The 25,328-nt window shown below is 34.3% G+C and overlaps 5 protein-coding genes across 5 annotated transcripts in view; 3 read left to right on the forward strand and 2 right to left on the reverse strand.

Annotated features, from left to right (window-relative positions):
- Positions 1-325, forward strand: part of LOC105179143 (putative E3 ubiquitin-protein ligase UBR7) — a gene marked incomplete in the record, with an annotated part of 4,745 nt that extends 4,420 nt beyond the window's left edge. The window contains 1 exon segment of the mRNA XM_011102743.2: positions 1-325. Coding sequence (XP_011101045.1) covers positions 1-26 — 26 coding nt within the window.
- Positions 326-5,083: 4,758 nt separating this feature from the next.
- On the forward strand, positions 5,084-5,876 carry LOC105179144. Its single transcript, XM_011102744.2, has one exon. The coding sequence runs from the start codon at positions 5,227-5,229 to the stop codon at positions 5,533-5,535; it is 309 nt and encodes a 102-aa protein (XP_011101046.1). The 5' UTR covers positions 5,084-5,226; the 3' UTR covers positions 5,536-5,876.
- A 5,536-nt stretch (positions 5,877-11,412) lies between these two features.
- Positions 11,413-13,804, forward strand: LOC105179146. Its single transcript, XM_011102745.2, has 3 exons — positions 11,413-11,589; positions 12,971-13,140; positions 13,428-13,804. The coding sequence occupies exons 1-3, from the start codon at positions 11,520-11,522 to the stop codon at positions 13,443-13,445; spliced, it is 258 nt and encodes an 85-aa protein (XP_011101047.1). The 5' UTR covers positions 11,413-11,519; the 3' UTR covers positions 13,446-13,804.
- Positions 13,805-13,939: 135 nt separating this feature from the next.
- Positions 13,940-14,963, reverse strand: LOC105179147 (NAD(P)H-quinone oxidoreductase subunit S, chloroplastic). Its single transcript, XM_011102746.2, has one exon. It carries the CDS (start codon positions 14,789-14,791, stop codon positions 14,090-14,092), a length of 702 nt encoding a protein of 233 aa, XP_011101048.1. The 5' UTR covers positions 14,792-14,963; the 3' UTR covers positions 13,940-14,089.
- Positions 14,964-17,126: 2,163 nt separating this feature from the next.
- On the reverse strand, positions 17,127-24,305 carry LOC105179148 (ankyrin repeat domain-containing protein 11-like). Its single transcript, XM_011102747.2, has 5 exons — positions 22,986-24,305; positions 21,158-22,289; positions 18,762-20,121; positions 18,596-18,667; positions 17,127-17,944 (listed from the first exon to the last, which is right to left on the reverse strand). Exons 1-5 carry the CDS (start codon positions 23,707-23,709, stop codon positions 17,324-17,326), a joined length of 3,909 nt encoding a protein of 1,302 aa, XP_011101049.1. The 5' UTR covers positions 23,710-24,305; the 3' UTR covers positions 17,127-17,323.
- Between the last annotated feature and the right edge of the window lie 1,023 nt (positions 24,306-25,328).

The raw sequence follows: 25,328 nt of genomic DNA on the forward strand, positions 1-25,328 counted from the left end.
CCAAGAAGAGAAAACGGACCCTGTAAGTCATATAGCACTTTATGATGCAACAGTTTTTGCAAACCTATCCTTATGTTGTTGGCTTGGGGCTGTTAGAAAAATCTAGATAGCATAGTGGACTCTTTAGTCTGTGAAAATCGTAGAAGTTTCTTCTTATGGATTGTGGATCTTATGTAATTAACGGCAGCTTCTTATAACCTTCCTGTATCGTTTCTGAGCACTTTCATGCATGGAGCTCTTCGAAGTGCAATATTTATGGAAAACAACTTGTCCATATCACCTTTTGGCTTTAGGCTTTGATCCTGCAATGGTGGTATTTTGTGCATTTTCTGCATCTGTGCTGGCTAATTTTCATTTTAAATCAACTTCCGCTGTAGCGAATTTGAATTGAGCCATATATGGAACTGTCCCCAGCAGTCCCATGTTCGCGTCATCAAACTGTACACATTTTTGTAGGAATCCTGAACAGGTGTGCCTGTACCAATTTCTTTTTCTTTGATAAATATATGCTTGTAGTAATTTCAATGTCAAACAATTGAACTTGAGATTGTTAAAGCAATTACTTTGTCATTCGGTATGGTGAATTCTAACCCAAGATTACAGCTTGTAGATGTGTTGGGGCATGTTTCTTGGAAAAACAGCAAGATTTGTCAAGATTTTTCTAGTAGTGAGGAGAAAAGTAGGTGTTGGTTCCCCAACATATAGAAGAAAATGGTGATGATGTCCTGCTCCTGTAGCCGCGGTCAAAAAGCTTTTTTGCAACATATTTAATGAATCAACGGCCTTCTACTTGATTTATACAGCCTGTCCACAAAACATCACTGTCCACCTGTTTCAGAATAGTAAAATAGGAAAAATTTCATTGCAAAAATGTGATTTAATAGTAGATTCTTGAGCCAGATGGCAATGTGTATATAAAATACAAGTCCTCATTTCAAGGACAAATGAAGATTAGAAAATTAGTATCACCTTGACTATATTTGCCATGTTTCAATCAACTTCCTCTGATTGATTCCCCCTCACTCTTACAATCTTAATAATTTCCTTACGATTACTACTGTTGCTCTCTGCGTCACATATTGTCATGCTTACTCTAATCTTTTTACCACCTTCTTAGGACAAATACACTGCTTTTGCTGTGTTAGAATTCCCCTATTTTCTGTTTATTATCATCTTCCTCTGTAGACAAATTCTCTGTGATGCACACTCTTTTTCTCCTCTTATATTTATGTTTTTGTCTCCATAGAAAATTCTTACTCCAATTAAATGTCTATTGAGACAATAATGTAAATATTCGTTGGGATTCGAATTTATGACCTTGAATTTTTTTGATGGGCATCAAACTTGGATGGATGCACATTGTTGTCGTTGTTGGTCTAATAATGGAGTGGTAACTGCACATTAATTGCTCGGACATAAAAAAAGCATCGAGTGGTCTATCTTTAACCAGTTTGGTTGAGATAATTAATTGTGTAAGACTTCATGAGGTGAAAGGGAAAGGGATGGTTGGGTGGAAAAATCAAAGGGTAAGCGCTCAACAGACACTCTGCTGTAGCTCTACAGTATCAATTGTTGACTAAAATACACACAATAAATGGTGTTGCATGTGAATGTTGGGACCAACCCATGTCAAATTTATCCCACATAATTTATATGAAAATTGAAAAACTCTACAAAAATGATAAATTTTTTTAATTCTTCACACACCAAAAAAAAAAAAACCCAAATCATTTCGATGAACTGTTAATACGTACGGATATCAATGGAAAACAGACAACACTAACTTGCCAAATTTCACTTCAAAGTTTGTACCTAACCATGGAGAAACATATTTTTGTTTTATTGAAACAATAATTATATCATTACATTATAAATCCATCAGTACATCAATAAATTTTTCAATAACACATGAGGTGATTTTCGATCCCATAATCTCATTTTATTCATAACATTCCAATCTCAACTACTGTGAATTTCAGAAGTGAAAGAAGTTGTGTGCTAGGCCAAATTATTGGCATCATCATGAACTCACCAGCAGCAATGTATGTTGACAATTACATGACTCAGAACCAATTCACTGTGCAACAATAGTCCATTTGGAATTTAGCGTGACACCTGGAGATTATGGCACCATTTCAACCTCATTTGCTTCCAAAATTTCTACTACCACTCATGCAATTGTCTAAAAGTGATTACATAGAAAAATACAATAAAATCTTAATTTCATTCTACCCATCAGATCTCAACGCACTCATCGGAGTTTGCTCACTTGTTCTTGCTATTGCTTTTTACTTCCTTAACCTACATTCAATATTATTTTATATTTCTTTATTAGGCTTTGCCTTTTTGAATATATATATATATATATATTTAAAGACTATAGTTATAAATTACAATCAATCCGTTTCAAGTTTGATATAATTCTAAATACCTCATCGTCATTAAAAAATTACAAATATCCCACCTTATTTTAATGTCTGTCTAACAACCAGTCCATTCCGTTAGTATCCTTTAAATTTTCATCCAATTTTTGTAATGAAGTGACAAAACTATCCTTACAAATTATAAATTATAATTTTATATACTTCTAAAAATTCTTAAAATATTTTTATGGACTAATATGCTCTGTGGTTATTTATTTTATTCATCAATCTTTTTTTATATTTTTCAGACTTTTTTTTTAAAAAAATTCGCAAAGGTAAAAAAGTAATGTTCACCTCACTATTTAAAGGCTACATAATTATTATTTTTTTTAAGGTGGGTATTTATAATTTTTAATAGCAATAAAATATTTATATATGTGAAATATACGGAGGAATAGCTGTAATTTATTGTTTTTTAATACAATAATATAAATTTAAGTTTATGTGATGGAGGGCTATCGCTCTCAATGACTCGGAGTCGCACTCGGTGCTTTTATTGGACTTCTTTGGTGAAGAAATAGTCATCCAAACATTTTACTATTCTACCTCTTAATGCGGTCAAGCTGAAATTTCTATTTTTTAATTATGGGTTATTATTCACTTTTATATAGTATTTGTATGCTTTATAACACAAAATTGCGAATATAATCCTTTATAAATAAGGGGTGACAACCGTCATCCTGTAAGTAACACCTCTTGTTATTTAGTCTTTTCGACATAAATTAAATTCATGAAAGCAATTGGGGATTTAGGGTTTTCAGGTGAATTGGCGGGAATGATAACGTGGCAGCTTATGTGAATTGAGATAAAGCATCATTCAATTTGCCGCATCAAGTCCATTTGGTTGAGCTAATATCCACATAAGCCCACATCATCGTTCGGACCTAGTTGGCAAATAAACCCTAAATTCCCAATCGCTCCGACAGTTTTCGATTATTTTTTGTCAGAAAGATTAAAAATATGAAATAAATAAAACTGGCAGTTTGTTACCTATAGGACTAAAGTTGCCACCTCCTACTACTAAATTTGTAATTTTGCCACTTTGTAATATAAATGATTTAATTTAGAACCACTGGATATATTGAATTATACTTTATGAATCAAAATTCAATGAATAAATTAAAAGAACATTTCAAAGAGTTTTGTGCATTTCTCATTAATTAATTCTATTATTTGGTATATACTTCTTCATCCAATTATATAAAAAGAAAAATCCATTTTCAAGAAAGTGATGATGGAATTATTTCAATGTTAATTGAATTTGAAATTAACAAAATAATCGAAAGATTGATACAACACAAATGGTGGGTACAAATACATTTTAGGGTATCCATAAATGAACTACAGAACACCTCGTGATAATAAGGCGTAATTTAATTGATGAAATTGAGACTCTATATATAATCTCTTGTAATAATAGTTATTAGTTAGTTATACATACATATTTGATATCGATAATCAACATATATTAATTATTGATAATTAAAATTTATAATGTAATTGCAACACATTAAATAAAAAATTACATTTCAATATTTCATCTATATATGATCCCCCAAGAAAACGAAAAAAAGAATTCCTCCCTCAATTGCCACGAAAATTCAGTACCATAGATTCTGTTCATCCTGTCTCCTCGCTATTTCTACGACATCACAAAAATCTAATTAAATACCATCAAATTGTACGTACCATTATACTTTTTTTTGTACACATCTGTCCATCTACCGACATAAATACATAAGCAAATTATTAATTTAATTACAGACTTTAGGTGGTCTGAATTATTTTAGTCGAAACTTCAAAATATAATGTGTATGGGCCATAAGTTGCACGTAATAATAAATACGTTACTGATTTAGCCAAATTATTTGCAATTTTTAATTTGGAAATAAATAAAAAATAATAATTGAATAATAAAGGAAACTATCGTGATCGACGGTGGAGGTTCAAGAAAGCTAATTAGTAAATACAACACGTCGAATTTATAATGTACGCTTTGGACATACGTGTGCATAATTGATGATTCGTATCAGACTTATGAAAGGAAGTGCAATATGCTGTTATGGAAAAATGGTATTTTTCGTTTCATTACTTAAATTTTTTTAAAAGTAGTTCTATAATTTAAAAATTATTTACTTTCAATTTTTCTATTGACTTTTATTGGGAAATTAACGAAAAAAATAACGTACAAGTCATGCAATTTTTTTCCTTCTATATGAAAAAGTAACTGATACGTGATTTTTTTCTCGTCAATTTTCAAAAGAAAGTTGGTAGCAGAATTGAAGATGAAACCTTTTATAAGTTATGAAACTATTTTCGAAAATCTAGTATGCAATAAGGTCTAAGTTATGAGATGAAAAATGCAAATTTTCCTGTGTTGCTACCTGGGAAACTACGAGAAATTTGTCTTTGAGGGATTTTATGTGTTATTGGCTGACCCAAAAACTCGTTAAATACTTGTTTTTCTACGTGCATCAACTATTATATATGTGCATATATATATATAAATAAATTACAATCACATTTAATTATCTAATTAAATAAAAATAAAATATACATGAAAATGTCTGAAAACAAAGGACAAACAGGTGATAGTTAATATATGAAAAAGTGTCAAAGGGTATTTCAAATCTATAAAAGGGCAAATGAGCCCACAGTCACATGCACTTCTTAACCACTCCTAGCAACCCCCACTCAATTATTAGCCTTCATCGTCATCATCATCAGCATAACAAGAAGTTTCACTCATTACTCATCAATATCCAAACATACCATTTTCTTGGACAACCCTCAAAACTGAATCATGGGAAACTGCATTGAAACATGTTGCAAGAACAGCCCAGAAGGAGAGATGATGATGAATCAACAACAAGAAGAAGAAAACCCAAAAAATGGGAGCATGATGAGAGTTAAGGTTGTCCTAACAAAGGAGGAACTGGAGTGGCTCATGTCTCAGCTGAAGAACACAGAGGAAACAAGAAGGCTTGAAGATGTGTTGGGAGACATAAAGAGAAGCAGAGAGAAGATCAGTAGTACTACTGTTGCTTGGAAACCATCTTTGGATAGTATAGTTGAGAGCCCTGAAGTCCCTGAGGGAATGGACAGATCATGAGCCCTTTTGGCCCCTTTTTTTTCCGGGAGCAGAAAAGTTTGGAGGGTTTCGACTCCAATTACCGTTACGAGTCAAGACATGTTCTTGACTGCTGGGATGCTTACAAATTACCCATCAATGCTGGTCTGTTGTGCCCTTAATCTTTTGTTCCTTGTTTGTTTGGACTCATTTTGTTTTGGCTCTTGTTGTCATAATGTAGCAAGAAGTTGATGTGGGCACTTGCATATGTAAGAGGAGGGGTTATGTTTGTAAATGATGATTGCATAACTCTTGCTTTAGGATCAATGTGGGATTTTCTTGTTTTGGTTCTTGATGTCCTTAATTAATGTCCTAATTCTCTATCTCTCTCTTTTTCTTTCGATTTTTTCACTAATTTTCTCGAGTTAGTTTTTAGTTAGCAGTTCTTAGAGGTAGATGCCATAAATAAGGTAAGCTGGGAAAATTGAAAGCGGGGGAAGAAGAACACAGAAAAGAAAGCAATTTTTGACATTGTAAAATATTTTTGGGCTGAGCTATTGGGCCATCTTATGGTATTGGACTCGGTGTTCATCCAGAGATTACGGTCTCACAAGTCTGATGAATTCCGTAATTGTGTAGATATTGGTCTATTTTAATTTAAAACAATTATTAATTTATTATAAAAATAGTTATTGATTAATTATGATATTATTAATTTATATTAATCATTGATATTTAAAATTTATGATATAAATATAATCAATTTGCTCAAAAATAAATTAATGTAATGATATGGAAATATCGCCTTTTAACAAAAATTTTAAATCTCGTCTCGGCTATAATTTAGCTTTGCTTCACACTACTAGGCTGGTTTCAATTTTTCAATTTCTTGCGATTAATTTATAATTCAAAAGGACATTTTAATTGATTTACTATAAAAATTGAATGAAGATTCAAAGAAGATTAATGAAATGGACTTATTGTTAGATAGACGTTACAAAATTAGAAAAATATTTATAACTTTTTAAAAAATAAATAAAAATTTATAATTATGTCAAATTTTAAAAAAAAAAATAGGCATAATTTACACTCCCCATATCACATGCCCCTGCGGTGGAGCCCAGTACTTAAAAGTGGGCACCTCTCAGCCCAATTTTACCACTAAAATGACAAGTGTATGTGTCCAAACAAAGGTGAAATTAACAGTGTCATCTTACCAGAAAAGTTAGGTCCAACAATTCAATATGAAAACAACAATGGTATAACGTTGAAATTTGAATTGGTCTACTCTAAATGATAGCTTCACTTCCAGTTGTTAAAGCTGAGGAAGTTAATCAACCACTTATAACTCCAAACATTACTACCAAATATTTGTTTTATTCTATGAATCCGCCTGGTCGTTATTATAAAACATTTTTCTTTTTTTTAAATTCTGGTCTCCTCCAAGTATTTTTTACCAAATTAGTGGAAAAATCACATGCAAATTATGCTGTCGTTTTTCTCCATTCTAAAAAAATAAATAAATAAAGATTACATAATTTATATGTTGTTTTTTTTTTCTATCAATTTTCTGTAGAATGTTAGCAGACTATTTTTAAAGATTGTGTAGGCAATGAAATCGAAAATTTATTGTGACTAAGTTATATATGAGATGAAAAATGCAACTTTTTCGAAAAATAATTCAATTTTGTTAGATATAATATAAGCTGATCCTTATGTACTTTAATTTATTATTTTTTTACCGTGTTAAATTGAATAAACAGCTTTAGAAATAGAGTCCAGTGTTGAAATTCTGCTTAAGTTTTATTAATTTGAAACTGAAAGCAGTTCGGATTTTCTAATATCATGCTTTGGTATTGTATTTATTTTTTATATAAGTACAACCATATCTCAATATTTTTTCCCCTCTCTGAATATACAAATTAAATGGTGTGGATTTAATTAATTATATATGCAGCATGTTATAAGTTTAATTTATATTAAAAGATCTTAATGAATTACGGTATATATATACATACATATATATATAAGACAATTCATTAATGTCTAAACATGCTATTTGTAATAATTCCAAACCACTATGTTGATACATACTGAGGTAACATGAAATCAATATTTGTGGATTCCATGACAATACAAAAGAAATAAAAAATAGAAAAGAAGAAATGGTAAAAAATTTAAACAAGAAAAGGAGAAAAATGGATAAGATTCTGACCCAAGTCAAATTTGATCGAACTAAGTCAATCAAAAAGCAAGTGTAATATACTTTTAATGTGATTGGTCACTTTTTATAAACGATATACCAATCACACAACAAATGTATTGCACTTATTATATAATTGATTTAAATTCGAGCATGAATTTGTGTGTGTTAACAAGAAATGAGTGAGTCAGTCATATTTGGTCTTGAAATTAGAAAGAAGAGGGAGTGGGGTAGTAACAGCAGCAGTAGGTTTGGTTGTGAGATGTTGGGGCAGAATCTTGAATTGAAGAACACCTCCGTCTGATGTGCAGTTTGAGAGCAGTCGAGCAGCTGCTTCTTTCGCCATCAATATCTTCACTCTCCTCATCCCACTTCCACTTCTCTCCTCATCCTCACAACAACTACTCAAAATTCCTTCATGAAGCAAAGGGATACTTTCTAACTTCATTCCACCTCTCTTTACCGATCCAGCATTTTAATATGTGTAAATGCAGAGAGGGTAGCAAGCAGTGGACGATGAGTTGTAGATATATAGCAGGTGTGGGATTCCCATGTTTGGCGCAAAACTATCATCCTATATGTATTTGTTGCCCTTTCTCCTAACTTTCACCCTTCTCTCTCCATTTACCAAAATAACACTTCTAAATGGACCAAAATTAATATATATATATATATATATATATTTTCTTGGATTGGCAACAAAACACACTCTCAATTTTTCATTACAAAATGATAATATATATTTACGTCTCCTATTCCATTTAATATTTTACGTGCTAATTGTGTATGTAGAATATTTCCTTAATGAATGGAAGACGAGATGCAATACTATTTTATAATAGAAGATTGATCCTGTTCAATACAAATTAAAAGTGCAGATTATTTGAGTATTCGGAAAAAAAGATGACAAGAATGGTCATATGTAAAATATTTACGTATGATATATGTATATATATAAAGAGAGAGAGAGAGAGATTCGACTTGTATATACAGATCCATACGCTTTTACGTAATGAAAATTAAGCTAAATTTAGTCCTTTAATTTGCCCCTTACAAACAAGAAGCTTATAATGTAATTGCTCACAATAATACATAAAAAGTTATTACAACATATATCTACATATGATGACATGAAAAGTTATTACAAAATACTAATACTGTCGTCATCTTATCAAAATTAGAAACTCTATCTATATATATATAAGCTGCAAAACTCTTGTATTTAATTAATTGTTGCAAATAAACAATACAATATAAAAATTTAATTTCAAGCCTGAAAATGGATGATGATCAATTATATATCTTTCTTGTGTCTGGAGGATTCGAAAACGCTAACGCGACTCCTTGGGATTTGAAGCAGCAGCAGCTGCAGCTCCTGATCAGCCACATCCTTCATCTCAAGAATCCCTCCATCCCTGCATTTGGACAACAGCCTAACTGCTTCCTCTTTTGTCATCAAAATCTTCACTCGAACCCCCTTACCACTCACACCTTTCTCCACATGATGATTTCCTGTCTCAGAATCCTCCTCACTCTGATCAACCAAAGACGCTGTTTCAAAATGCACTTTCTTCCTTACCTCGACAGCACCTGCTGTCTGCCTGTCCAACTCATCATATGTGCAGCAGTTTGGCAATTCTTGTGCTGCTACTTTTGCCTGAATTCTTTGCTTAGGGGTAAGTGCATAGTGAACAAAAGATTGCAGCAAATCCATTGAGACTACTACTAGAATGTAAGATATAGATCAATCTCGTAAGCACATATATATATATATATATATGTGTGTGTGTGTGTGTGTGTGTTTGTGTGCGTGTGATATGGGCACCTCGGAGTAATCAACAGTGTACACGAGTTGTCAGGTCTATTTGCCTTTTCCTTTCATTTTCAGAAGCTCTGGCAATAAATGCTTTGCTGAATTACAACTTTTATTCAAAATTTATCATAATATTTATTATTTATTTGTTCATCTATTAAATATCTTATATAATAAGCTGTTATAAGTGATATTTATTTCTTATATTTGTAAATTTTAAATAACAAAACGTATTTATAATTATAATAAATTTTTATTTTATTTTATAATTTACAGTAGACGGTAAGGTGTACATAAGCATGCACTATGTCTATCAGTCTATGTCGTGTGGAAACTTTAAAGTCTTGAGAAGTAATGAATGAATGTGATAGTCGCAACAAGTTGCCCTTCCATTCTTGTCAAGACTTTGATCCGTTCAACTATTTTTAAGTCGTCGAAAATGGACAAATATTTAATTTTCATAGTCTCCAACAACAGTTATATAACATCACACGTATATAAAAGATTGATTTGATTGAACAAATAATAACTGCCAACTTTTTTAAATTCATTTTCATGTTTGGGGTTTTTTATTTTTAAAGAAATAAAGTTCATTGCACTATTGATTTGCTGCGTTAAAATAATATCAACTATGCATACATCAATAATTAACCCAAATAAAAAACTATACTAAAATAGAACAATAAAATTAGTAATTCATATTATAAAATCAAAATCATAATCTTTTAATAATGAAATATCAATTTTAGTATTTAAATAAAAGTTGGTACGTGGACAAAGTCATTTTCAGGTCCAAATGTTAGGACAGAGCGTGGAAGATACATTGGGACCAGAAGTTTAGTGGAGGACCCCCTATTTTGTTCAATCACACTCCTTTCTTACAGAAGAAATATGGGATGCTTGAGTAACACATATCAAGTGACATGGGCTGCTATATTTCTTTTCTCGACCCACCAATATGAAGTGAAACATTCGTGCACTCCGTTCCTGCCATTACGGTCTACCCCACTCCCACCTTATGTTCCTTCACTTAACCCATTCGGCTCTCACATTTTGGCCTACTACTCTCATGTCCACCGCACTTCAATTTTGTACCCTCATCCCGCTCCATTTAAATAAAGACTAGCTTTTAATTACTTTGCTATATCGTTAATATTCAATTCATGTATATTTCAAATTATTAAAAGGTAAAATTTCGTTATTACGTTTTTGTTAATTTATGTCACAATAGTCGATTGTTTATTTAAAGCTTATTTATACTTGTCGATTGTCGAAGTTCGGGATTGAGGGAATAGTTTTCTTTTCAGTTTAAAATTTAAATATGTTTATTTTCATGCTTCTGTTGCATTCTTGATAAGTCTCGTGCCAATCGATTCTTATGATGGTATTTTAGTCATACAAAAATTTATTTGATTTGCAATATATCAGTAATAAGTCAAGCGAAGAGAAATATTAAAATAAATATCGGCAAATTCAGTGAATTTTGATTAATATACGGACTTATTTGTTAGACAGAAGTAAATTTCAAGGGTGTTAGATGTAATTTTCTCAAACCATAGAGGATCTATATGTAATTACAACAAATCTCAGGGGAGGAGAGTGTAATTATCCCTTATAAATAGCTTGTTATTATTTGAAAATTATAAATAATTTTTTATAATTAACAATCGACTAATAAATATACTATACAATTGGTTGTTATGAGGGGTATTTGTTAGATAGTTTTTAATTTTAGAAAGTGATAGTAATTTTTTAAATAATGAAAATAATTTAAAGGGAGTTATTTTATAATTTTTTAAATAATGAAAAAAATATTTATATGTACTACAAATTTAAGGAGAAACGATGAAAATTTATACATATTTTAAATATCGTTTGAATAATGAAGAAATTAAGGAAAAAAAAAGACAGCAGCTTGAAAAGAAATCCGGACAGAAATAAGAGAAACTCGTAGTAGAGCAGGTCTAGGAGAAAATTCTTCAGGTAAGAAATAGTACGGTAGAAGCAGAAATGGGGGCAGGTCAGGCGATGAAGAGAATCCCACGCATCAAATTTCCTCAAAGGCATCTCAACTTCTCTGGTACGCCATCTTCTCTATGCGTGCTATGTTGGATTTTCTTCGTTTCTGTGATTGAAGTTTGTGTACTGTATAATATTCTTCGTTTGTGCTAATGTGGTGATTATTGGAAGTTGCTCGGTGTTGTGACTTTTTTCCTGGAATGAATGTTTGGTCTGATGTATCTGAAGTCCTAATTTAGGGTAAAAGTTTGAGATTTTGCCTCTGGTTTTTGAAGGAAAAAGCTGAGATTGAAGTGTATTTCTCATGAGAAAGTGCAGGTTTAATGGTGTTCATTCAAATAAAAGCTTATGTTTGAACGAATTCTTTATTTTTGTATTTTTAGTTCTATGAATTGTTGGAATTTGATCGATGTCTTGCTTTAGATATGGAAATTTTTTGTATATGATCCTTATTGCATTTTGTCTTAGGCATCCATGTTTAAGTTTAAGCGTACTACAGATTGGATATTCTAGAAATTGTATACCTCTGGGAAGTCATAGAGATAAAGATGAAAGTAACATGTAGGAGTCGACACACTTTTAGGATTCTGATTTATTTATCACTCTAAGAAGTGTGTTCAGTTGGTATTAAGCTATTTGATATTGATTCCAGAAAATTAATTCCACTATGGAAGTTCCAAGTCGTGCAAATGCATATGAAAAACATCAGCTTAATGACTTTCCCGTTTTATCATCAAACAAGTTCTCAGCTGTGATGTTATGATGTTGAGTATATAATCTTTTTAAACAATGGAAAGAGTACATTTTCTATATTGAATTTTGAGTGAGTAGAGTGATTATCGAATGAGTAGAAACGTTTTTGTTTATTGTTTGCCTGGATTTATAGTAATGTCTGTCCTGTTTGACACTTCTTTTGTCAACAAGCAAATGATCTTCTTTTGTGGGCTGTTGTTGTGCCTATGTGTATTTTTGGTATAACTGGATAAACAATTTACTACATTACAATTTATAATAGAATCTGTCAGAGATTCTATATGTAATTTAACATAGTCAAAGCTTCAACGGTTGGAAGAATACTAATGAATATTTCTGCATGTATATTCCAACCAAATTAGTGGCAAACCAGTATAAGATGTTAAAGTTTACAGCGTATTCAGTAGGTACTGTCACTCAATAGGTTGTTAATAGGTCTTGGCATGGGGGAATGTGAAAAAATGCGACTACCCGATTTGTTTAGAAATTTTGCATTCCCAAATTTGTTTTCATCCTTATGTGGGAGGCTTTTTAATGATCTATTTCACTTGGCATTGGCTTTCATTGTTTTTTGTTATTTGTGTGTTTCTCTGGGCCACCATCCATGTATAGTAATACTTTGGGTTGGTTTTTGAACACTGTCCATAGGCCCTAGACACTATTTAACTAGCAAAACCATTTGTTTTCAGGTACAACACGCCAGATCGAAGAAATGTCTGCAAGGGCTGACGTTCACAAGAATGACGATCTTGTTCGAGAGTTTTTCTCAAGGTCTGCATCCAGTATGTCAGTGGGAGGGAAGGCTTCTGATCAGCCCAAAAGAACTCCAGTGTCTCAAGAGGAGATTGAAGCTATCATGGTATGTAGGAACCAGAACACATTTCTTAAGTTCTTTGAGATTCTGATATGCTGTAAAGTTCCTCTGTTTTCTTCAATTCTTTATTTGGTTATCTCAAGTGAATTGGCAGTGCATTTGCAAAATGATATTTTGCTGTTGTTTCATTGGATTTGGAACAAGTTATGTATCTGCCACTGCTGATGAATAATTATTGTTTATCATACTTGGACAAAGACTTTTAGACTTGAAATTGTTGTTCTTATTCATGAATTTTTCATTTTGACCAATTTTTCCTTTTATTTTGGCAGTTGGGTGGCTGTATCTGATCCTCCGCCAGTGCTTTCCGAATAGATGTTAACATTCAAGCAAGTTCCGTGTTTTGTGAATTACTGAAGACTGCTTTCATAAATTTCAGGAGTATACTTATTGACCAACTCCTCTAAAACCTACTTCTAATTACCGAATACAAACTCCCTTGAATATTGTGGTCGGAAAATTAAATGTGCATGTATTTTTATCTACATTACTTGAGTTTTTTACTGATAAAGACCCATCAGTGTGCATATGCACCATGGAACATGGTCATTATTTGTGATTTCCAATACGTGAATTTGTATTCGTCAATGTCCTTGTCTCATGGAGTGGATTCTGATTGCAAAATGGAATGAAACTTAGTTCCAGCTTCCTTAGTGTATTTTGGATAAGGCAATGCTAGTGGGAGTGACCTAAACAGACTACAACTTGGTCGTCATGCTTGCCAGAAACCATTCTATGCGAAAATCACTATTTGCTCTTTTCTGGACATGAATGAGTTCCATGATTTTGGGAAACAAACAAGGGCTCCTATAGCTATAATCAAAGAAAAATTGCAATCCGCAACATGAGAAATGGTGTATCATTACTCATTTATTCTCACCAAAACTCAATCTTGAGTTATGTACATTGTTGAAAACATGAAAGAAAAACCAAATCATGAACTCTTCTCCACCATTTCTTCAAGAATCACCGACCTGGGATTAACCATCGGCGGTCCCTTTTCACGGCGCTCAAGCTCTTCCAGCCTGAAGGTGATCAACCTATCCCAATTCCCACCTTCAAACAGCACCCCAGCCTTCCCATCAGTAATTCTCTGCACAATCCCACAGTACATGTAGAATGGATTGCTGGGATTCTTGACAATAGCAATCATACCAGGCAAAAGCAGTGGCAATTCCGGTGGTTTGGGCTTCTTCACCAGGCTCTGATCAAACCCAAGACTGGCTGAAGTCCCCCCCTTCTTGGGAGGTGGGTTTTGTTCAATGAACTTCTTGAGCCCCTTTTCACCACCTGGAAAGCCTCCTGTCAACCCCAGCAACTCCTTTTCAAATGCATCTTCTGATGTTTCAAGAACTGCTGGTTTTTCTTCAGGTGCTGGTGGTGGTGTTTCAGCCTCAGGTGGTGATGACTCTTTTGAGACATTTTTCTTGAGTTCTTGTTGAAGACCCTCTTCTCCGTTGCAAAGACCTCTGCCGCCCAGAATCTCATAAAGGTTGAATTTGGCTGTGGGTGAATTCTTGCATGGTGGTTTGGGGATTGTAAGGCTGGATTTCTGAGTGAAATTTGTTTGGCCAAGAAACTGTGATTTGTGCAAGATTGGGCCTTGAAGGCTTTGGAGATGAAAAGAAGCAGCCATGATTTTAGTTGTCAACTAGGTGAGGAGAGAGAGAGAGAGAGAGAGTAACTGGGTAAGGGGAATGCAAAGAATTAGAAAATTTTGGGGCTGAAATTTAGGCCACAGATGAGGTGATGCCAATATCTTGAAAGATTATGTGTCACGTCACCCGGGAAAATTACATTTTATCCTTTAACTTTGTTTTACATTTATTTCATTATTTTTTGTTTAACGTATAACTCATAAATTGAACATGTATTGATTAATAGCTGCTCTCCGTTGCGGTCATGTTTTTATGTGTAAAATTCCATTTAGACACATAGAAGGAACATCTTGCTGGAAACTTGAGAATTAATTGTTAAGTGCTACTGCGGGGACTCAATCTTAGTTATGACAAAGCTATGCTCTTGTGTAATTTCATGTTTGTTTCTCACTTTATCACTTCATTGTTAATTATATTTTAAATGGTTATTGGGATAATTGTTGTACTTCTCCAACACTTTACCGGAAACAATGCCAAATCTGATCAACCCAAGAAGAATGCTACTTCAAATTATTAGAATGTTTTCACAGATAGTTACCAAATCACCGACTTGAGCTTTTCTAAGTTTTAGCAAATGATACACCAAAATACTAAGGGTTAATTATACTTAAACCCCCTTTTAAAATACAAAATTATATTTTTCCTCACAATTTTTAAAATTATACTTACATCACCTTTAAAAATTCTCTATTTACAACTAACTCTCTTATGTTAGGGTTTGAACAAAAAATGATGAAATTTGCAAAAGAAAATTACAGATATTTTCAATTTTGCTTCTCATTTACCATTTTCTAAGCATATTTTTATATTTATAAAAAATAAATATAATATATATATAGAGTGACATCGACATCATTATATTTTCTCCTCATAAATACAAAATTATTGCAAGAAATATCGAATGAGGGGCAAAATTTAAAATTTTTTATTTTTTTGCTAATGTCAATATTTTTCTTCTAAATTCTGACAAAAGGAGGACAGTAATTTTCAAAAGGGGTGTTTATTGTAATTTTAAAACTTCTTTAGGAAAAAATATAATTTCACACTTTCAAAAAGTGTCTAAGTGTAATTAACCAAAATATTAATTTATAACCAACTATGAGCTTCCACTTCTGCTTGGATTTAATTTATAATATTACAAAATGAACAAATGCGATAGACACAAAAATGCAATTTTGAAACCATTGCACTAATTTTTTTGTAATCTAAAATATGCCCTTTAATTGATAATATAACTAACTTATTCAACTTTCCAAAATTTTACATAAACTGCCCAATTACAACTCTCTCATTCTTTAAAAACATTGGCTTAACTTCCATCTATCTACAGTACTGTCAATATTATTATTAATAAAAAAATGTATAATAGACGCAAAGTGGCAGCCATATATTTTTTAAAATATGATTTGTTAATTTATATATTTAAAGCGTGAAAAATTATTATATCCACGTAGGATAATAAAAAGAAGTGGAAATTTAAGGGCGGTGAATTACAAGAATCCATAACAAGGAAAAACATAAGAATTTGAAATAACGCCAAGATCTAGTAAAAACTTAGGTTGATAAAGGTCTAAGGTAAAGTTGTAAACCGGGCGGGGGGGGGGGGGGGGTGAAGAGGGAAGGTGGCGGGGGGGGGGGGGGGGTGTGTTGAATCCCATACTATCATTGATTGACATCTTACCTCAATGGACTGAAGAAAACAATAAAATGATTCGATAGAAGTAGAAAATATATTGAATGATCTGGAGTAAACATAAAAATTATAATTAATCTTAAATGCAAAAGTTATTTCATAAGAAATAAAACACAAGGATTAAAGTTCATAGAAATATTCTTTTACAAACTAGTAAACATATTTATTTTTTTTTTAGAAAAAAGAAAAAAGAGAATGAAACAAACATAAATTTACAGAAGACATAATTTACAAAAAAAAAATTAAATCAAATAGGATGCATCCAACGTGCAATTCTTCCCTTAATTTCTACGCTCACATACAACTTTTTTTTTTTTTTCTTTTTTGAATGGTTAATATAATATATACATATATGTATATTATACTCTGTTGTCCCCCCACTCTGGGTTCGAGTTTTCAGAAGAAAGTTTGCAATTGAAAGTTATCATCACGAAAAATTAATACGAAATGGTTCAGAAAAGAAAGCCATTCCTTAGCAACCATCCCACTTCAAAATCACATCCCTTTCACCCAAACGAAAGGACAAGAGTAGAGCAGCACAGAGTACCTGATACCCCAAAGAACTTAGCATGCCAAAACTCTGAGGAAGTCCTATCGCATTGCAGCTTACAGCACACAACTCCGGCCAGGTGAAACTTTAAATTCGGAGGAAGAAACAACACCAAGTTTCCCATCTAGAAAGAGAAACTTGACAGAGAAAACGATAGAAGAACACGAGAGTTTTATTCATTAACTAGATAGGCAGCAAACACAGACGAGATCACAAGATAAGAAAACACCAACGGCATTTTTCAAAAACTCAGAAAAATAAATTGTCTCAATGTGTACTTTCAGGAGAATGGTGTATCCGACTTAAATTTAGTGACCCAGACACGATTGACTCTGGCATCATTGCCTCACATGCCTCTGAGGACACATCATCAGAATTAACCAATGCACCGCACCTAGTATCTACAAATTTCAGTTCATCATTGTTACTACCAGACTCCATTTGCGCAACTTTCACCTCTGATGGTAAAGGAGAATCAGACCCTTCAACACTCGCCACACATAAGGGCTTCTCCTTAACATCTGGCTCCACTAGTTCCTGGTCAAATTCAAAAGTTTCCTCCATGTTAACAGGGTCTGAGGCAGAAACCGGCTGTTTCGATGTTTCAATTGTGTCGCCAACTGGTGGACCCACTTCCTGTTTCAGGGATTCCCCACCCAGTCCTACCTGCTGCAAACTATTCTTATGATCTGCCTCAGTTCCAAAGTTTGGAAGAGCATCCTCTACACCCTGCATGTCGTCTGTTGGGCACCGCTTCTCAGTTTTGTTGTCTTCTGCGTTCTGATCCCCCCGATCAGTATTCAGAACCAGCTTACTCAATACTTTGCGTTTCTCACCATATTCAGCCCAAAAGTTTTCTTTCTGCATCTTATAGAGAGAGATTGATTTCTGCAGCAGAAGGAAATACTAGAATAAGAAAAATATTTAGAAATGCTTCCATTAGTTACATCACACTTGGATTGCTGCAATTGTAAAATAATACAGTAAAACAAAGTAAAATAGAATCGGGCTGGAAAGAAGGGTGGGAAGGTAGGGGATGTGAGGCATAAGTGCAGACACCAACTGCTTTTACGCCCAGTTACCTGATATAGATAAGGGAAAGTAGTTTATTTTGTACTCAAATGTGAACAAGAATAAGACATGCATTTTGCACTTCTCAGGACCGTGCTATCTCACAAATTAAACAATTCTGGCGGCAGTTAATCCCAACCTTTTAGAGAATAAAGCCTAAACTGAGACGTATTATCAAATCTGGTCCAAACGGAAAAACTAGAGTAATTACAGACAGTAAACATACATAAAAAAACTATTCACAACTGGAGGGGCACTAAGTGCTTACATATCAGTGGTGCCCGTTTATTATAACATAGTTGCAAGAAAGAATTGTCAGATGTGCAATTGGAGGCTGCAAGAATAGTTCTTAATGCATAACATGCATATATTTGTAACTTAAGGGTTCAGCTGCAGCTGGAGATGTATTACAAAACGAATATTTTCTTTTCACAAAAAATGCATATCCTATGTCCACAACAAAAATACCTGGAAAATAGAATCATCAGTAGACACAAAAAGAGCATAACTCCTATGAGGTACCATCTTAGCTTCTGTACCCTGTCAAGCACAGAGGAAAAATAATATCAGGATCAACACTGTTAAAGTCCAAGTATAACAATAAGATGAAGTATGTAATTAGTTGTAAACCTACCTCCATACGTAGAATGCTAGAATCATCACCATCAGACAATATGCTCGGATCCAGATCAATCAAGCTTGTGCACTTATTAAATAATTCAGGGTCAGTAAGATCAGCAGAAACGTCCAGTTTGGAAAGGTAAACATGGCAGAGGGGTACATCATCCTTCCCAGACATTTTAGCTACGTCACTAGTATCCTCCTGATTAATAAGGGGAACCTCAATGTCATTCTTCCCAAAGCTTTTTATCGACTGATTAATGTCAGAGCTGTCTGCCTGCTGATCAGCTAGAGTTTGCTCACTTTGAGCTGGCTGGATGGACTGAGCGGCCAAAGCTTCATCTCCACTTCGAGTGGAGTTGTTCTCTTTCTCAGAAGATATCATCTCCATGCTTGCACTCCTGTTTGACCCTTTAAACAAATCTGTACTTGTCTCCCAGCCTCTACCACGAGGCATGTTCCTAGATTGGTCCCAATCCGACCTCCCATAAATATGAGATTCCTCACCATAGACAGCATTATTTGCATCCCATCCATGTAATGGAGGACATGAATCATCCACCTGATTATGCCATCCCATTGGGCGGCCAGGGCCAGAAAACCTGTCAGCATCCGGAATATGGTAAGGGGCAGGAAGGTTTAACTCCATCGATGGTCTGACTCCAAACATTGGTGGAGCAGGAAATGGCTGCATAACTGAATGAAAACCCACAGGAGGTGGAGCATGTGGGAAAGGCAAGAAACCATTTGCCATAGGAGAAGGCCAGTTTGGGACGCCTCTCCAAGCATTTGCTTGAATCCTTCCCATGTTAGGATCACCAATCCTCCTATGGCGGATGTTCGACTTACCCCTGCTATCCTCTTCAGCTGAGCCCAGTAAAGGGCTATCCACACCAGTTCTGAAGGGGGGAGCAGGTGGAAATGACCTTGAACTGCTAGAGAAATGGTTGTTTCTCATAAAAGGTGAAGACACCGATAAGGTATCCACATCAGCTTGTAGAAGCTCTTCTCCAGGCAGTACATCCATGCCCAACTCCCGGCTACCCTTACCTTCCTTGCCAGAATACCCCCTCCAATCTTGGGAACCACCACTCCTCTGTGTTGATTCTTCGACATCAATACTCCGTCTTACATCAGGCCTACCAAACTGTCTCCTATCAGTGTTTGATGATGGAGATTTATCCACTAGCTGCAAAGGCGATGACCTCAAATGACCATCGTCCTTTTGACCATGTTTCTCCAATGACCGAGATGAAGAAGTCTTCTCCAATCCTCCAACACCACCAGCATAATCTCTAGCTGAAGTTATGTTGTGTCGCACTCTCTCTTCATAATTATAATCTCTATACTTCGACTCGTCTTGGTTCAGGGCCCTGGAAAATATTAACTAATGTGTAAAGACATCTGCTCAGAGCAGCACATGACATAATGATGCAAGATTAATTTTTTAAGGCATTTATACAGTATAACTGTGCCTGACTGGGAGGATTTTGTAGACCAACAAAATAGCAGGGTAATGTCAAGTCCAATAGAACATTTGTCAACCTAGAAAGACAAAGTAGATGCAAAGGATAACTTAGCAAGTTAAAGTCATGAGTCCTGATGAACATAAAGATGGTCAAAATGAACGGAACATATCCTGGTATGCACCACAAAAAATCTATGGTTTACAGGTACCCTTTAATTCATACCTAATATACCAACAAAATTCCCACAATGCAAATAATCCCAAATCCACAGAACAGCAGGAGAAAAGAACAACAAAAAAACAAAAAAGAGAGAAAGAAAGAAAAGAAAAACGAAAGAAAGAAGAACAGATCAAAAGAAGCTCATAAATAAGTTCAGAATATGGTTGCATATAATTGAGTTACAAAAGACACTTTGAAAATCAACTAACCAGCAAAGGCAACATTTACATTCATCTAACAGCCCTTGGAAAGCATGGTCCATATTCCAGATAGCTATTAAACATTCAATTGTATTTAAATATCAAAAAGCATTCTTCAAACTTGACATATTGCAACCAAAATAGATCGAATTCATACAATTGACTGTTAACAATCAGGCAATATCCAGAATATCTCATACGTGTAAATTATGTTACATTCTCTACAAATGAGAAAACAGTCAACTTATAACATATAATTCTCCATTTCTGTAATAAGCAACTGACAATTTACCATTTATAATTTTTCTTCTTTTTTTTCTTTAGGGAAATGCGTCCATCCTAATTGTGTAGATACCGATTCTTCAACTCATGCCCAAAACGAAAATAGGCATTTTGATTGCTAGATTATGAAGAAAAGAGTTTGCCGTATCCACGCAGACAATTATCCAACTCCAGATAAATGTTAATCAATTTAGTAAAAAGAAGCTAGACTAATGATACCACTGTCTGTATTCAATTACCTATAGTTATCCCTTGGAGCATGAGAACTTGAGCTGGGCGAACTCCGCCTTCTGCTGTGGCTAGAAGTATGCTCTAATTCAGAATTTCTAGAAGAAGACCGTACTCTATCAGAAGCATGGTCTACTCTTGCACTTTTCTTGTCAGCATCAGATCTTTGATCCTTTGTACCTCGAGATCTAATATCACCATAATCATCTTTTTCATTAGTTCTTCTCCTATCTTGATCATCTCGATACCTGGCTGCTCGATCGTCATGGGTTGGACTATCATCATAAGCACTTGATTTTCTAGCATGACGATCAGTAGCATAAGCATCATCCCTAGAGCGCTTAGGATCAGACTTATCACCAGAACGGTCTCTTGAGGCTCGTTCATCCCTATGCTTAGTGTCTCTGGGTCTCTTATCTCTATCAAATCCATCCCCTTGCTTACTATCCTTATGCCTAATGTCTCTTTCAATATCTTCATGAAACTTTTCTTCCTTGTGCCTATTGTCTCTACCCTCTTCATCTCTATAAATATTGTCCTTGCACCTATCATCTCTGTCTCCATCCTCACAATACCTTTCATCACTACGTCTAATATCTCTGTCTCCATCTTCAGCATATCTGCTATCCTTACATCTGTTATCCCTATCACCATCTTCATGGTACTTCTCATCTCGTCGGCTTTCTCTTTCAACACCTTCCCGGTACTTGTCATCCTTCCGCCTGCCATCTCGTTCTCCATCGTCACGATGTTTCTCATCCTTTCGTCTAGTGTCTCTATCACCATTTTCCCGATATCTGTCATCTCTACGTCTGGCATCTTTCTCACCACCTTCTCGATATTTATCATTATGATGTTTATTATCCTTGTCAGCATCTTCCCGGTACTTCTCATCCCTCCGCCTGTCATCCTTATGACTATCTTCATGATATTTATCCACATAGCCACCATCCTTATGCTTATCATCTCTGTATTTCACATCTTTGGCACGATCACCTCTTGAGGACAACCGTCTCTCATCACCTTCTTTAAAATCATCATAATGTTTTTCTTTTTCACTAGAACCTTCTCTTTTTTTGCGTATCCTTTTCTCAATCTCCTTCTCCAACTCAGGATTTTGCGACTCGTCCTGTGAAGTACGCTCTGCAGAAATAAACAAAATTCAATATTAGAAGTACTCAAAACTCCTTCAGCTGCTACTACAGCAACCAATCTACATGGCAAATAAGCAAACAAATATTTAGAAGCAAATTTTCTGTTAACAACCAACATTTGACTACAGTCATGCATCAAATACCACTCAGCAACATAAACATGAATGCTAATGATCAGAAAATCTTAGGGCAACACGTCTTTTCTTCTTGAAAAATAGGAATAAAATATTAATCATCAGGCATAGCAAATCATTGTAATACCAATCTGTCCTCAGTAAGTCCCGTAGGAACATTCTTCCACCTTTCCCCTCACCCAGAAACCTTTGCATAGACCTGAAATTTCTTGCAATATATTTATATCCATTAAGCATCTGTACTAAAAAATCTAATAGCCAGAGTCAAACTCGGAAATTTTCACGCTCAGAAACCAACTTCACAAAAACAAACTGAATATGAAACATTTTTATAGAGTGCTTTGAATGAGTACTGATTGAACTCCCAAAACGATCAGAAAAATGAATGGATGTTGTAATAGCTATTTAATACATATAGAAGGCTTAGCAAGTACCCCAATTGATAGTCTGGGAATCAAACAAAAGTATAAAAGAGACTTTTTGTTTAGCATTACATCAAGAAAGAGAAGTTATCAGTCACCAACTCTGAACCATCCAAAAGAGTACCTTACCAGTATTTTCTCGCGACCGCTTACCCTGTCTCTCCTCACTAAAATCCCTCCATAGGGTCCCTTGCTTCTTCACAACATCGTCAGCATCACCACTCTTACTCTCCGGACCCACATTCTTCTCCTTGTCCAATCTGCGGTCCTTGTCTTTCGACTCCTTCCCTTCTCTACGTGCAGAAGAATCCCTCTCAGACTTCCGCTTCATCTCATCTTTACTCTTACCATCATCTTTGTCCACCAATACAGATGCTAAACTGTCCTCTTTTCTCTCACCAGCAATTCCACTGTCGTGCCGTTTACTCTTATTCTTTGACTCAATTCTCATGTTTTCACCTTTATTGCTATTTTCCTTCGATTTGGTGTCAACTTTCAAGCTCTCCCCTTTATGCATTTCCCTTTCCATGTTCCTATCGCTGTCCCCTCTGTCATCTCCACCCCCATTCCACCTATCACCACCAACATCAGTTTTCTCTTTTCGCCGTTTGGATGAAACATATGCCTCCAATACATCGCCATTCCCACTCAGATCTTTACTGTCCTTGCTTTCTCTCACCTGGGATGCAATTTTGCGCTTTTCACCAGATGCCGAATCCTTATGAACCCTAACAGAGTTTTCGTCTTTACTACCTTTCTCCTTCATCTTTATTACATCCTCATCAGAGTCGGAGTAATCCTTTGAACTGTGTTTGCTCTGTTTATGCGATTTGTGCCTCGAACTCCGGGGCATCTCGGCAACTCCGCCAAAGAAAAAGAAAAACCGCTTAAGTTTCACGAAAGTCCGGCCCTGCTTTCCCTTTCCACTCCGGAAACCCAACTAAAACTAAACCCCGGAATGTTTATACCGAAGGAAAAGCCACCGACAAAACAAACTTAAGGGGAGCCCCGAATGACAGGAACTCAGTCACTCACCCAAAACCACCAAAGTAAACAGCCTAACCCTTAATAAACCCGAAACCCTAGTTCAAACTTTCCCTAAACAAAATTTTCAAATACACCGAATCCAAACAGACTATGAAGACCCAATCGAATCTGAAAATACCAACACTCTAAAACCGACCGTTGGCAGTCCAAAATCTTTGACCCCTCTCAGATCGTTGGGTTGCGGCGGAACAAAAATTGGGAATCTATGCACGGTTACAGCATCTCTATTTATTTGTTGGGGGCAAAAAATACATTTGCGAAAGTCAAAAGATAAAAAGGACAAATATCAGAAAAAATTACGCAGAAAATTTGAAGAAAAGGGGAAGAAGAAATTGGAAAGTTTTGCCACAGAGAGAGAGATCGGAGGCGAAGTCCTGATGTCTGCGAAAATAGAAAAATGTGATTCGTATTGGGGTATCGCGGATAACTGCGGGGGGGGTGGGTGAAATGGAATGACCATTTTAGCCTTACTCTGTGTGGTAATTTACGAGCTTTGTTTCACCTCAGCCTCAGCCTCGTCACTTGGCCGCCAATTTGCCAAGCAATTCCAATCTATTTTATATATTTTATTTAAGAAGAACTTTGGGTAAATTACAACTCCTCTATAAAATTCCACATAATAACAAATATTTTTTATTATTTAAAAATTTATAAATATTCTACAAATAAAAAGTAATTATAGTTCCCAGAGAATAAAATAAATATTACTAATTCTTACTTAAAAAATTTAAAATATATATTTAAAACAATGTAAAAAAATTTGAGGGTGATAAAAAAATCATCTATAGGGAATATTAATCTATAAAAATATTTTAAAAAATTATAAACTAAATTTAATATCAAAATTTATAATCCATAAAAATATTTTCATCAGTTCAACAAAAAAAATTGAATAAAAATTCAACAAAAACTAATGGAATAATTTACTATTAGATTGACGTTAAAATAAGGGGAAATAATTATAATTTTTCAAATAATAAGAAAATATCTATAATTATATCGAACCTCCAATATGATTGTTGTAACTTACGCAAAAAAATTACAGACATAATAGTTATTATAGATACAAAATATTATCTTTTTTTTTTTTTTTTGGAGAAATCAATTAGTAGTAAGTTATGACATCCTAGGTATGAATAAATTTGGAGGAGACTTAAAAGTATTTTATACATTTCAAAGAATGGGAATTGAGAAGTTGTCCAATTGTAAACATCCATACATTTCAAATAATTGTCTCACTTAACTCGGTAAAACTACATTTTATCTTGACATTTATATCATTATCATTATTTTTTTTAAACGTATAACTCATGAATTCAACATATTTTTATTTGTAAAATTTACCCTAAGCCACATTTCAGCCAATCAAAATTGACAGAAATCTGAGTTGGAGATTTCAGAAAAAAATTGCAATTAGAAGTTATC

The sequence above is a fragment of the Sesamum indicum genome, unplaced genomic scaffold (assembly GCF_000512975.1).
Source record: "Sesamum indicum cultivar Zhongzhi No. 13 unplaced genomic scaffold, S_indicum_v1.0 scaffold00124, whole genome shotgun sequence".
Lineage (NCBI taxonomy): Eukaryota > Viridiplantae > Streptophyta > Magnoliopsida > Lamiales > Pedaliaceae > Sesamum > Sesamum indicum.

What these genes read in the sequence shown, in the direction of transcription:
- LOC105179144 (XM_011102744.2), top strand. Translation starts at nt 5,227, where the DNA reads ATGGGAAACTGCATTGAAACATGTTGCAAGAACAGCCCAGAAGGAGAG.
- LOC105179146 (XM_011102745.2), top strand. Translation starts at nt 11,520, where the DNA reads ATGGGGGCAGGTCAGGCGATGAAGAGAATCCCACGCATCAAATTTCCT. An exon ending in AAGGCATCTCAACTTCTCTG is followed by an intron (nt 11,590 to 12,970) that starts GTACGCCATCTT and finishes ATTTGTTTTCAG; the next exon opens with GTACAACACGCCAGATCGAA.
- LOC105179147 (XM_011102746.2), bottom strand. Translation starts at nt 14,791, where the DNA reads ATGGCTGCTTCTTTTCATCTCCAAAGCCTTCAAGGCCCAATCTTGCAC.
- LOC105179148 (XM_011102747.2), bottom strand. Translation starts at nt 23,709, where the DNA reads ATGCCCCGGAGTTCGAGGCACAAATCGCATAAACAGAGCAAACACAGT. An exon ending in GCTCCAAGGGATAACTATAG is followed by an intron (nt 20,122 to 21,157) that starts GTAATTGAATAC and finishes AATATTTTCCAG; the next exon opens with GGCCCTGAACCAAGACGAGT. An exon ending in CTGATGATTCTATTTTCCAG is followed by an intron (nt 17,945 to 18,595) that starts GTATTTTTGTTG and finishes CTTCTGCTGCAG; the next exon opens with AAATCAATCTCTCTCTATAA.